Source organism: Sander lucioperca, chromosome 10, assembly GCF_008315115.2.
Source record: "Sander lucioperca isolate FBNREF2018 chromosome 10, SLUC_FBN_1.2, whole genome shotgun sequence".
In the NCBI taxonomy this organism is placed as follows: domain Eukaryota; kingdom Metazoa; phylum Chordata; class Actinopteri; order Perciformes; family Percidae; genus Sander; species Sander lucioperca.
This window is the reverse complement of record NC_050182.1, coordinates 7,841,391-7,855,581: the sequence shown is the minus strand read 5'-3', so window position 1 is coordinate 7,855,581 and position 14,191 is coordinate 7,841,391. Positions and strand designations below refer to the sequence as shown.

The window sequence follows — 14,191 nt, the reverse complement described above, 5'->3', positions numbered from 1 at the left end:
GCCATTTCTGTGTCTGTAGCTATTGAGGAGGAGAGGGGGGGGGCAAGGTGGAGAGTGGGGGTGTGGCCTTGACCAACTGCCACTTATCTCGTTTGAAAGCCATGATGCCTCTCTCTCATGGGTGGGCCAAATTCTCTGGGCAGGCAAAGCAGAGAAAGGGGAGGTAACCTTGCTCCTTATGACATCATAAGGAGGAGATTCCAGACCGGCCCATCTGAGCTTTCATTTTCTCAAAGGCAGAGCAGGATACCCAGGGCTCGGTTTACACCTATCACCATTTCTAGCCACTGGGGGACCATAGGCAGGCTGGGGGGAGGGGGAACGCACATTCATGTTAAAAGACCTCATAAAGTAAAAATGTCATACCATGGGACCTTTCAAAAACATCAAATTTGAGGATCTTTCACGGCTTATCGTCTTGATCCTATATCTAACGTTTATCACAGTTTCACAAATGTGGGGGCATTGGTCTGGTTGTGATCGCTCATCACCGCTTGCTACCGGCCTACTGGGAAACCTCGCCGTAGGCCTACCGCTTGGATCGTGGAGTCACTATATACTCCAAAATTCTGGCTGACGGACGAGCTCGATACAGGCAGTGTGAACAACGTGGGCAGAAAAACACCCATGTACCAACAAAACAGGGATATTCCATCGTCTGGACGATCATATTGCTTTGTGGAGACGTTCATCTACACCCCCGGATCACCAGGCAAACACACGCAGATGTTTGGCAAACAGCTGATTCCCAGAGGCTCGTTACTCGACCTACAAACTTTCCTGGTGATGTTTTCTGATGATCCGTTTCAGACCCAAAACAATGCGTGCATTCTATGGAGTCCGAAAAACAAACCGAAAGGCATCTTCGGTGAACATCTAAATATACGTAGCGTCATTTCAAAGACTGAAGAAATTGAACATTTACGGAAACGTGGCTGACTCCTACAACCCATTCATCTATATTTAATGTACCAGGTTATAATGTGTATAGACCAGACCGAAGTAAAGGGAAAGGGGGCGGGGTTCTGATTTATGTGAAAGAAAGCATTCAAAGCAAACAACTTTATATTAATGAAAACATCTTGGAGTGCGTAGGGGTTACTATCACCCTATCCCCTGAAATGTCTTTTGTTGTGCTTGCAGTTTATCAACCTCCCTCTGCTACTACTGTTTTCTTTGACTGTTTATCTGTAATTCTCAAACAATACCAAGGAAAATAAGTTATACTTATGGGTGACTTCAACCTAAATTGGCTTGACAAAACAACTTGAAAAAAGTCAAGAACATTACAAAAAAACGACTCAGATGATACAAATGATAAATAAACCCACAAGAATAACAAAACATCTCAATTTCTGCTAGATTTAATCTTTTCTAATAAACTGGAAAGGATAACCAAAATGTACAACTTGATCACTGGTTTATCAGATCATAGTCTTACACTGGCGGCTAGGAAAATCATCAAATCACGATTTAAAAACCCAAATCCAATAAGAGACATCTCCAACTTTTCCTTCATCCCAAAAAAAGATTTGGCACTCATTGAGAATGAAATAAAGCATACAAACTGGAAAACTATTACTGAAAATAAAACCTGTTATCAATCATGCAATGATCTAGTAACTGCATTTAAAGCTATCTTGTTGAAATATACAAAATCAAATGCCAGGATATCAAATACAAAACCTACTCTGCCTTGGTTCACTGGTGCTCTCTGGGACCTAATGAGAAAAAGAGATGCTTCTCTAAAGAAGTTACTTAAATCAAGACTGACCACTGATCATTTTTGTTACAGACTGAAACTGTGTCACTGTGTTTAAGGGTACGGCACCCCGGAACCTTTATTAATTAACCCAGGTTCCCTCAGGGACGTGAAGAGGGGTACCCTGCCCTGTTGATGTAACCCACTCGAAAATAGCCTACAAACAGGATTAGGTTATTTCTAGTTTAATATTATATTATATTAATGTATTCTTGATTACTTGTAGTTATTTTTTCTTTGCACACCATATTTGTCCAGTAGGTGGCAGTGGTGGCGCTGCATAGGGGGGAAAACTGCTACATTGATTTTTAGAGAGAAGAAGGAAAAAAAGCAACGGAACGATAGTGAGCTGAAGCCATGTTTGGATTTTCCACACTGAGTGAAAAAAAGTTAGAAATAACACTTAAGAGCTAGTTAAAAAAACGTTTTTCCCACCAAATCTACTTCTAAGGAAGGAAAAGCAGAGAAAAAGGGTCGAACTTATGACAAATTTATTTACTTCTATTCTCTTTCTCCGGTGAGTGTTTTACACGTGTTCGTCATTTGTGTTACTAGCAGACATAGCGTGATAGATGTGAGTCAAGCACGCAAAGTTATCTCTATTTTTCTATTTTTTGCTGTTAATTCAGTTGTTTAATGCATTGTGTGAAAATGTATTGATAAGTGTACTGCGTAAGTTAAGAAACCAATCGGGGTTGAACATGAGTTTAATGATTTGAAGTATTATTCCATGCTATGTTGAAGCTATGTTACTACTTGGTATGCTAGTGCTTGAGTTTCATGTGTGTAGTGAAAATAAGAATTTAAGCTACTACAATTCATGAATAAGAGTTATATTCCCAGATCTGGTAGTTATTGAGTAATTGAATATTGCCCTGCCCTGCAGGTTGGTTTTTTTTATGCATGATTTGAGAGAGAGAGAGAGAGAGAGAGAGAGAGAGAGAGAGTTCCATTGGACGTGTTCGCCATTGGACACCTGAGGCAGAGGAGCAGAGGGCGTGGATGATCATATTGCCTGCAACACGGACTGCTTCTACTCATCGTTTCTTCTTTGCATCGTACAGATAAGCGTGAGATCTCACCACACTTTAAAAAAAAACATACTACCCGGGTAGATGGACTTTGGTTTATTATTTTGGGGTTATTTCATCAGAGCTCTGAGGACATTTTATTTTTTTGTGTTTTTTTTCTCAACTGATGTGGAAAAAGGGTTGAAAACTAAGAGAAATACTGATTTTCACAACTAAAAGGACATTACAAAAGAAAAGAGAAACAAGGTCATACTGTTGGATAATTGATGTTTAATAAATGCCGGCTATATGTTCTGAGTAAACTATTTTGGTATCTTCTCTTTTGAAAAGTTCCTTAGAAAGGCAGCACTTTACTCTACTTTATAAGTGCCCCTTACAAAATTTGGCGAGCCAGCCAGGAGGAGAAATTAGATTAAATCAGTATTTCTTTACATTGCCAGTTAAACCTGATTATTGACACACTGTAATTTTTTTTTTTCCTTAACATTTTCCAGCTTGCTTTTGTAAATTGTGTCAAATCCTATGCAGTTATGGATACTGAACAAGAGTATGGTGTGAATTTGAAAATGGCTGTGTACGTTGAGGGTATTACCTCAACTGATACTGATGAACAGATAACTAAATTATGTTCAGCTTTTGGGCCTGTGAACAAAGTTATTAGGGTAAGGCAGACAGGGCAAGAGAATGGAGTAAAAGCTCTAGTTGAGTTTAAGTCTGAGGAATCAGTCATAGGCCTAGCTCCTAACCTCCCACAATATCGTCCTAGTGTTGGAGATCCTAACATTATGTGGCGTATAGATAGGGCTTATAAAGTAGCTCCTACTCCTGAGAAATCCTACCCACAGGGCGAGCAGAGCTCTTGGACTCAAGTAACAGCTCAAACTCTGATAGTGAGCCAGATTCTGATGACAGTAGGACCCCTCTAGTCCGTAAAACACACACAAAATTTTACCCAACCCAACATTCTTCCCCTACAGTCACTACTAAAACAAGAAAACAGACAACTGTAACACAGTCAGCTCAAATCCACCAAGGAGCCTCAGACAATGACATACTCAATCCACCTGACGTTCAGAGGATCATCGTAGAGCATGTTATTAAAAATGACAACTTCCATGCCTCAGGCCAGGAATCTAAGCGACTTCGTCCTTTTTCAGGCAAACTTCCTAAACCCCCTAATGAAGCTGACTTTCAGACATGGTCTCTCCATGTGGAGCTTATGATTCAGGACAAAACCCCTGTTGACATACAGCGACGTAAAATCCTAGAAAGCCTGCTTCCACCAGCCTCTGATTTAATCAGGCAGCTAGGCCCAGACGCAGCTCCACGTAATTACGTGAAACTTCTTGACTCAGCATATGGGTTAATTGAGGATGGGGAAGAAATCTTTGCAAGGTTCCTTAGCACTCATCAAAACACAGGAGAGAAAGCCTCAGAATACCTGCAGCGATTACAGGTGCTGATCACTACAGCTATAAAGAGGGGCGGCATTGCGAAAGCTGATGCCAATAAACAGCTGTTGCGACAGTTTTGGCGTGGATGCTGGGATCAGTCCCTTATTCTGGCACTGCAGTTAGGGCTTAAAACAGAAAACCCACCTGATTTCACTGATTTCCTGCTACAAGTTAGAACAGAGGAAGACCAGAGAGCTGCAAAGCAAGATCGCATGCAACGCCATTTAGGGAGCACAAAGCCCAGGTCCTCTTTGAATATGCAACTCACACATGAACCGCCTTTCTCTGATGATGCAAGTGCAAATGTCCTCCAGACATATGTCACAGAAACTGAAGCTTTACGGAAACAAGTCGCTGAACTAAAAATGGAACTTACCAAAAAGAAAGATCAAAGGAGGCAAAAACATGCTAACAAAATCCAGAATTCAGCTCAAGGAACCCCCTTAGCTAGGGTAGCTGAAATTCAAGCCCAACAAACAGCACCAAAACCCAGGCCAAAGGCTTGGTTCTATTTCAAATGTGGCAATGATGGCCATCTAGCAAGACAGTGTGAAAATCCCCCAAATAAGCTATTGGTGGATCAGAAATATAAAGAACTCAAAGCAAGACAAAATGAATGGGAAACCAAATATGGCCATTTAAACTGGACAGGGTCGCAGTGGAGGGACTAACTGCACCCGGAAGTAAAATGAAATGTCCCACACAAAGCCAAGACACACAAACAGTCATCTGTGAAACACATTCCCCAGCTCAGTCATTGGGTGGTGCTCTCCCAAGAGGGTTGATAGGGCCAAAATGTACATCAACTGTTGTAGTTGAAGGAGTTCAGTGTGATAGCCTTCTAAATTCAGGTTCCCAGGTTACCACAATTTCAAAGTCTTTCCATGAGAGTCACCTTTCACATCAGCCCATTTCCCCCATTCAAGATCTTTTAGACATAGAAGGTGCTGGCGGTCAGGAAGTACCCTATCTAGGTTACATCCAAGTCAACATAGACTTTCCAGAGAATATCATGGGAAAACCTGTAAAGATTCACACCCTTGCACTTGTTGTGCCTGACCACAGAACAAACATGGATGTCCCCTTGTTGATAGGCACCAACACACTGGATCCTCTGTATGAAAAGTGTGCACTTATTCAGGATGATCGTGTAACACATGGGACCAATGGTGGTCACTGTTCCCCACTTGTGAAACATTTGTATCACAGATTCAAAATAAATCAACAAAATGGCAGAGTTGGGACTGTGAAGCTGCAGAGCAAAAAGAGTGTCACCATTCCTGCAGGAGAAAGAGTGGCTTTAACTGGATACGCAAGGCGTGTCCCAGTAGCAACCAATATGCCCCTTTTAGTGGAGCCCCCTCAATCCAGTTTACCTGCTGGACTCTTGTTTTGTAGCTACATCATGACAATCCCCCCATCCCCATCCTTCAAGATGCCTGTTTTGGTGAAGAATGAGACCGCACATGACATCAAAGTGTCAGCAGGTCGTAGCATTGCAGAGCTATCTTTTCCTAAAGCTGTGTCATCCTTACCAGCTTATGACAACAAAGTCACATTGAGTGAGCCATCCCACTTTACTCCATCTCTCGCGACGTGCAACTCCATGCATGTGTCTGATTCTGGTGAACTCACCTTTGATTTTGCAGACTCTCCCTTGTCTGAAGAGTGGAAGGGGAGAATCACCAGGAAGTTAAATTCAATGTCAGACGTTTTTGCATTCAACGACCTTGATTTTGGTCATACCACTGAAATCAAACACAGGATACGCTTGTCAGACCCATCTCCATTTAAACAGAGGCCCAGACCGATCCATCCATCTGACTATGAGGCTGTCAGATGTCATCTAAAGGAGCTTCAAGATGCGAATATCATACGTGAATCAGAAAGCCCCTTCGCTTCTCCAATTGTTGTAGTAAAGAAAAAGAATGGTGACATCAGGCTATGCATCGATTACCGAAAACTGAACAGACAAACCATCAAAGATGCATATGCCTTACCCAACATCGAAGAAGCCTTCTCAGCCTTGAACGGGTCCAAGTGGTTTTCTATTATGGATCTCAAGTCTGGCTACTATCAAGTAGAAATGGAGGAGAAGGACAAGTGTAAAACAGCTTTTGTGACACCTATGGGGTTCTGGGAGTTTAACAGGATGCCACAGGGAGTTACAAATGCCCCCAGTACTTTTCAGAGAGTAATGGAGAAGTGCATGGGTGGAATGAATTTGAGAGAGGTCTTGGTCTTTCTTGATGATGTCATTGTTTTCTCGGCTACACTTGAGGAACATGAAGATCGATTACTCAGAGTTCTCCAGAGGTTGAAGGAATTTGGCTTAAAGCTTTCACCTGAGAAATGTCAATTCTTCAAAACATCTGTTAAATATCTCGGTCATGTTGTGTCTGCTAATGGGGTAGAGATCGACCCAGCCAAGATAGCTGCTTTGACGACGTGGCCTAGGCCTAATAACATCAAAGAGCTTAAGTCTTTCCTTGGATTCGCCGGTTATTATAGGAGGTTCATAAAGGACTACTCCAAAATCGCAAGGCCTCTGAACGACTTAACAGCTGGCTATCTGCCACCAAAAAGGAAGTCTGACTCACATAGCAGCTCAACACGTCTCTCAGGTGTGGATTTCAGAAGACCGTTTAATGAGAAATGGACATTGGCCTGCGAAGACGCATTCAAGACGCTCATTCAAAAGCTCACAACTGCTCCGATTCTTGGGTTTGCCGACCCGAAGAAGCCTTATGTTGTACATACGGACGCAAGTACTCATGGCCTTGGTGCGGCCTTATATCAAGAGCAGGAAGGCAAATTGAGAGTAATAGCCTATGCGAGCAGGGGACTCAACCGCTGTGAACGAAGATACCCTGCACACAAGCTTGAATATCTCTCTTTAAAGTGGGCTGTCACAGAGAAATTTTTTGATTATCTTTACGGCGCGAAATTCACTGTTGTGACAGACAACAACCCACTGACATATGTACTGACGTCTGCCAAGCTTGATGCTGCAGGTCACCGCTGGCTGGCTGCCCTTTCCACCTTTGATTTTAACATCCAGTATAGAGCTGGAAAGAAGAACCAAGACGCAGACGCTCTCTCAAGGCGTCCACATTATCATGACGAATACCAACCTGACTTCACTTCTCAGGATGAGGATAATCGCATTCAACGCTTCCTTGCCCAGTTCCTACAGGACGACAGAGGAGTCGATTTTCCATCTGATGCTGTGAAGGCAGTGTGTCGGAGGCACCAGCACATCTCGGCAGCAAGTACAGAACCGGACTTCCAAACGCCGGTACCAGTTGAATGCTTGGCAATTGAGGCCTCTGCCATCCCCGTAGGATTCTGTCAAGCTGATGTACTCGGGTCATGTACGTTGCCGCAGATGTCACTTCAAGATTGGGCACGTGAGCAACGGCAAGATCCAGTCATCAGTAGAGTAATAGAGCTTGTCAAAGCAGGAAAGCGACTTTCATACAGGTTGAGGCGTCAGGAAGACAGAGAGGTCCAGTTGATGTTGAGAATAATGGAGCAGCTGGTCTTCTCCAATGAGGTCCTATATCGAAAGCGCATAAGCCAAGGTGAGCCTTTCCATCAACTTGTCCTTCCAACGAAATACAGAAAGACAGCTCTAGAGAACCTCCATGATGCTGTCGGACACCTGGGTACTGACAGAACTTTGGACTTGGTTCGTGCCCGGTTCTATTGGCCTCGTATGGCCATGGACGTGACTGAGAAAATCAGGACCTGTGAGAGATGTATACGGAGAAAGGCACGGGCTGAGAGAAGCGCTCCCCTGGTGAATATAAAAACAAGCCGTCCTTTGGAGTTGGTCTGTATGGACTATCTTTCACTGGAGCCTGATGGAAAAGGAACAAAGAACATCTTGGTCATTACCGACCATTTCACTAAATATGCGGTAGCGGTTCCAACAGCAGATCAAAAGTCAAGAACAGTGGCGAAAGCTCTATGGAACAACTTTTTCATTCATTACGGATTTCCAGAGCGGTTGCACAGCGACCAAGGTCGCGACTTTGAGTCAGCCCTGATCAAAGACCTCTGTATGCTACTTGGCATTAAAAAAACGAGGACAACACCTTACCACCCACGTGGAAATCCCGTGGAGCGGTTTAACAGAACACTTCTTGAGATGCTGGGTACACTTGAAGAGGGAGACAAAGTGAGGTGGAGGGATTTTGTGCAGCCCCTTGTCCATGCATATAATTGCACTAAAAATGATACTACTGGCTATTCCCCTTATCAGCTGATGTTCGGTCACCAGCCAAGACTCCCAGTCGACATAGCTTTTGGGCTGAACCCTGAGGGAAGCGGTAAACTATCCCATTCTGAATACGTCAAGAAGCTGACGGAGAGTCTAACTGAAAGCTATCGACTGGCCACTGAACATAGTTTGAAGAATGCTTCACAGAACAAACAGAGGTTTGACAGCAAAGTAAGAGAGTCCACACTAGTAGCAGGAGACTGAGTCCTTCTGCGGAATGTCCTGTTGATGATGGAGCTGAAGAAGATGGAGAACGATCTGAAGAGGAGGATGGGGTTGAGTATTACTCACTTTATGACCAACCTTCGACCTTGATTATTGCTGAGCAGGATAGAGGGATTCTACAAGAAGAAACCAGACTCAAGCAAAGGTCTCATGCTGTAGAATCCACTGAAGAGGATACCCAGATGGAAAATGAGCCTGTCTCTGCAAGTCAGGAAGCTAATGTGAGTTTTGATGTGTCCACACTGAACCCTGCAGCTCCAGCATTTGAACCTAAGGATGTTGGAGGTGGTGGAAATAATGAAGCAAGTCAAGTTCAATACTCACGTGCACCTGAGATTGTACGAGCCAAAATAACTCCTCCTAATGTTCCTGCAACGGACCTGAGTGAGCATTGTAGTCCTAGAGATGGATCAGAAAATGGATTGGAAATGACAGAGGAAAGTGGAAATGTAGAACACACAGAGTCAGAAAAGACTGAAGTTTTACCTGAAGATGAGGTGGTATTGAGAAGATCCCTTAGGGATAAAACAGCTCCCAAAAAGCTGACCTACCCAACTTTAGGGAACCCATTAGTCACAGTTATGCACTCCATTTTAACTGGGTTAGACCAAGCTTTCTCCCAAACCCTTTCTCTTGACACTGTACCTTACATATGTCACTTAACACCCTTAACATCTGAAATAGTGTAGTGTGCAACATGCAAGGATGCATGCAGATTAAGGAGGGGAGGATGTAACCCACTCGAAAATAGCCTACAAACAGGATTAGGTTATTTCTAGTTTAATATTATATTATATTAATGTATTCTTGATTACTTGTAGTTATTTTTTATTTGCACACCATATTTGTCCAGTAGGTGGCAGTGGTGGCGCTGCATAGGGGGGAAAACTGCTACATTGATTTTTAGAGAGAAGAAGGAAAAAAAGCAACGGAATGATAGTGAGCTGAAGCCATGTTTGGATTTTCCACACTGAGTGAAAAAAAGTTAGAAATAACACTTAAGAGCTAGTTAAAAAAACGTTTTTCCCACCAAATCTACTTCTAAGGAAGGAAAAGCAGAGAAAAAGGGTCGAACTTATGACAAATTTATTTACTTCTATTCTCTTTCTCCGGTGAGTGTTTTACACGTGTTCGTCATTTGTGTTACTAGCAGACATAGCGTGATAGATGTGAGTCAAGCACGCAAAGTTATCTCTATTTTTCTATTTTTTGCTGTTAATTCAGTTGTTTAATGCATTGTGTGAAAATGTATTGATAAGTGTACTGCGTAAGTTAAGAAACCAATCGGGGTTGAACATGAGTTTAATGATTTGAAGTATTATTCCATGCTATGTTGAAGCTATGTTACTACTTGGTATGCTAGTGCTTGAGTTTCATGTGTGTAGTGAAAATAAGAATTTAAGCTACTACAATTCATGAATAAGAGTTATATTCCCAGATCTGGTAGTTATTGAGTAATTGAATATTGCCCTGCCCTGCAGGTTGGTTTTTTTTGGACACCTGAGGCAGAGGAGCAGAGGGCGTGGATGATCATATTGCCTGCAACACGGACTGCTTCTACTCATCGTTTCTTCTTTGCATCGTACAGATAAGCGTGAGATCTCACCACACTTTAAAAAAAAACATACTACCCGGGTAGATGGACTTTGGTTTATTATTTTGGGGTTATTTCATCAGAGCTCTGAGGACATTTTATTTTTTTGTGTTTTTTTCTCAACTGATGTGGAAAAAGGGTTGAAAACTAAGAGAAATACTGATTTTCACAACTAAAAGGACATTACAAAAGAAAAGAGAAACAAGGTCATACTGTTGGATAATTGATGTTTAATAAATGCCGGCTATATGTTCTGAGTAAACTATTTTGGTATCTTCTCTTTTGAAAAGTTCCTTAGAAAGGCAGCACTTTACTCTACTTTATAAGTGCCCCTTACATTGACATGTGCTGCTACCTGCGTGTTTTTCTCATAGACAGTATATAAGAATGGACCAACAGATCCTGTTGCTCTGGACGGAGACCAGTGAAGGCCTATAGAAGCACTTTTCCGGTGAGCGCTGAGCGTTACTGAGCAGCCTCCAACTGAGAGAGACGACTTAAAAGTGACGTGAGCAACGTGTCTGAAAGTTGTAAGTCTTCTGGTAGCTGTGCCAAGAGAAATCTCAATCATTCCCAATCTTGCAGAGACGGAGAGCGTAGGTATATGTAAGGAGATAACATGGACACAGGCTAATTATTGCTAACTAAAATGCTAGTTAACATTAGTAATTAAACTTAAACAGCTAATGTCTGCGAGCTTCTCCTGTACTGTATGGTAATTCCTCTACTACGAGACAGTAAGTTGCGTGGTTATGACACAATCGTTAGCCTATTTTTACAAAAACGTCTACTACGGAGCCATAACGTGAGGTACAAGGTAATGGAGCCTTTCATACATTGCCGTGTTTCTTTAGAAATAAACAATGGACAAATAGAGTCTTTAAACGCTTCAGATGTAAAGTTATTCGTTGTCAAAGTGACGTCAAAATGAATGGCAGTCAATGGGATGCTAACTTCGGGTGATCGCTTTGTAGCATCAAAATGGCGCCATAGGAGGTTCGAGCTCTGAAGCGAAGCTTACCCTTGGTTTTTCTACCTGTGTATGTGCTGCAGACGTTAAGTAAAGTCAGCTAACCGTTTCAAAGTGTGCGTGCATTATTAACCATCTAAGGTTATAACAATTTTATTTTTGAAAGTCTGAGAATCAAAGTCACACAGCAGCTCAGAAAAGCAAGAGAAAACGTCTTCCTGGATATTATCAAAGATGCCAAAGGGAATGGTAAAAGACTTTGGAAAAGCATTGACAAATTGCTTGGAAAGGAAAAACCCAAATGTGAAAATATACAGCTCCAAATCAATGGTGTAACTCAAACTGATAGCCTTTGTTGTTGCAACACATTTTAATGATTATTTCGTAAATTCTGTACAAAAACTGAGTTTGAGTTTTCCAAAAACCCACCTCCCTTCCACACTGGTTAGTGGCGATTCTGCCCTAAATATGACACCTACAAATGAGGCAGTGGTTGGAAAAATACTCTGAACCCTGTCTAACAGCAAAGCAAAAGATGTATATGGACTTGATACTGCATTTTAAAAACAGCATAGAGATTTATTATTTATTACCTCTCCTTTAACTATTTTAATAAACAAGTCAATAAATGAGAGCATCTTCCCCAGTAGCCTGAAATTTGCCATAGTTACCCCTGTACATAAATCTGGGGATTCACAGGAGGTCAGCAACTATCGGCCTATCAGCATCCTTTCAGCCATCTCAAAGGTGATGGAACAAATAGTGTCAGAACAACTAATTACTCACCAGGAATCCAAGGCTTTTCTACATCCTATGCAATTTGGTTTCAGGAAAAAATATTCTACTGAAACAGCCTGCTGCTACTTCCTTGAAGTAATCAAAACAAACCTAGATTAAGGAGGAGTAGTGGGAGCAGTTTTCCTTGATTTACGGAAGGCTTTTGACACTGTCAATCATGAAATACTGTTAAACAAACAGGCCAGCTATGACCTCTCCATAAACACAAAAAACTGGATTGAATCATATCTGAGTGCCCGACACCAGCGTATGAGGGTGAACACTCTGTCACCACTTAAAGCATGCACACTGGGCGTACCACAAGGGTCGATCTTAGGACCGCTGCTATTCAGTATATACATTAATGAATTACCATCTGTATGTGGTGACGTTGACATACTATGCTGATGATACTGTTTTATATACTCATGGGAAAAATGCAACAGAGGTTTCTATAAAACTAACAAAGGCAATGTATAGGGTTGCTGACTGGCTGCACAATTCCTGTCTTACATTGAATGTTGACAAGTCTGCTACAATGTTTTTCACAAACAGATGCTTAGAGAGTGTCCTGACATCTTTGTAAATGGGAAAATAAAAAATGTGGACCTATTCAAATATCTGAGTGTCATCCTTGATCCAACTCTCAGCTTTAAAAAACATCTCAAAAAGCTGGGCAACACGCTGAAATTTAATCTATCTAACTACAGAAACATAAGAAATTCCCTTACTGTTGAGACATCAAGTACATACCTATACGCAATGATTATTCCACATTTTTTATATTGTATTTCAAGTTGGTCTTAGGCATGTAAAACAGCCCTAAGGCCACTTGAATCATCATATAAAAGTGCCCTCAAGATCCATGACAAAAAGCCACGTCATTACCATCACTGTCATATTCTCACTAAATATGACATGCTAAATCTTGAAAATGTTATATTTCACTCAAATGTTTGCTTCATTTTTAAAATAATTCATAATGCTTCTGCTCCTCCTCTGAAAAGATTTGTTACACACTGCTCTGAAAAAACAACACGGTATCTATCTATAGCCACAAGGGGTGAATGTAGTCTTCCACAACGTAAAACTGCATTTGGGAGGACATCATTCTCCTTTGTGGCTATAAATCAGTGGAATACTCTTCCTACAGAGCTAATTTCATTCACTAACTAACTAGTTGGTGACTCGACTACAACACTGCTGGTAACGCTAAATCTGTTATACGATGGGCAATACAGCACCTTAAAGAAAAGACCTTTACGGCAGCAGGTGTGGTAAAAACACTACCGCTTTTGTCTCCCATAGCGGCCTCTAGAATCAACATAAACTGAAAGTTACATATAGCCACTTTAAATAATTATGTCTTTAAAGTTGTAACCTGCACTAAGCCATATCCAGATCTATTTATCTAGGTATAATGAACTGAACTGTAAGCTGTAAAGCCTGTAACGTGGATGTAACCTTATTAACGTTACTGTTCCCAAACTGCCAGGCTATTGGTTAGTAGCTAGTGGTAGCCATTAGCACGACATGATTACATCTCCTTGGTTCTCTTAATACATCCATGGGTTTATTTTGATAAGCATTTTCAGGCTGTGCCCAGTTCATACTTGAGTCTGATGCACAAAAAAATATGTGAACAGTCAGTCAAAAAATCAAATCTGGCAATAAGTCTGAATTGAGCATTAAGGCCTGCAGTCTGAACGTAGCCTAGTTTCCAAAAAAAAGAAATTTTACCAGTTCAACAGAAATTAAGTTGAGTTCACTTTTTTCTGCAGTTAAGATAATTATGACGTGTAAAATCCTTCAATTTCAAGTTTTTTTTTTTAAACTTACAGAAATGAGTCAGTCAGTGAATCTAGTCCAGGTTTTCCAGGATTGGGCTGCTGATAGTGCGTGAGCTGTTTAAAACTTATTAGGAAAATGTTTACTGAGGTAATAAATCAAGTGAGAAGTAGGGTCTTCTCCCCATAGACTTTTATAGAAACAGACTTCAGGGAAGGAACTACACCCCCCTTGATATCAATGGGCCCTCAGTGGAGAAGGTGGACGGCTTCCATTACCTTAGGGTCCACATCTCGAGGGTCTGA

General features: G+C 41.6%; 1 protein-coding gene across 1 annotated transcript; it reads left to right on the top strand.

Annotated features, from left to right (window-relative positions):
* Window positions 1-2,492: 2,492 nt before the first annotated feature.
* LOC118496109 (retrovirus-related Pol polyprotein from transposon opus) lies at window positions 2,493-8,736 on the top strand. The gene has a single exon (XM_036006372.1). It carries the CDS (start codon window positions 4,864-4,866, stop codon window positions 8,734-8,736), a length of 3,873 nt encoding a protein of 1,290 aa, XP_035862265.1. The 5' UTR covers window positions 2,493-4,863.
* The last annotated feature ends 5,455 nt before the right edge of the window (window positions 8,737-14,191 follow it).

Coding starts and splice junctions, on each gene's coding strand:
- LOC118496109 (XM_036006372.1), top strand. CDS start 4,864: ATGGGAAACCAAATATGGCCATTTAAACTGGACAGGGTCGCAGTGGAG.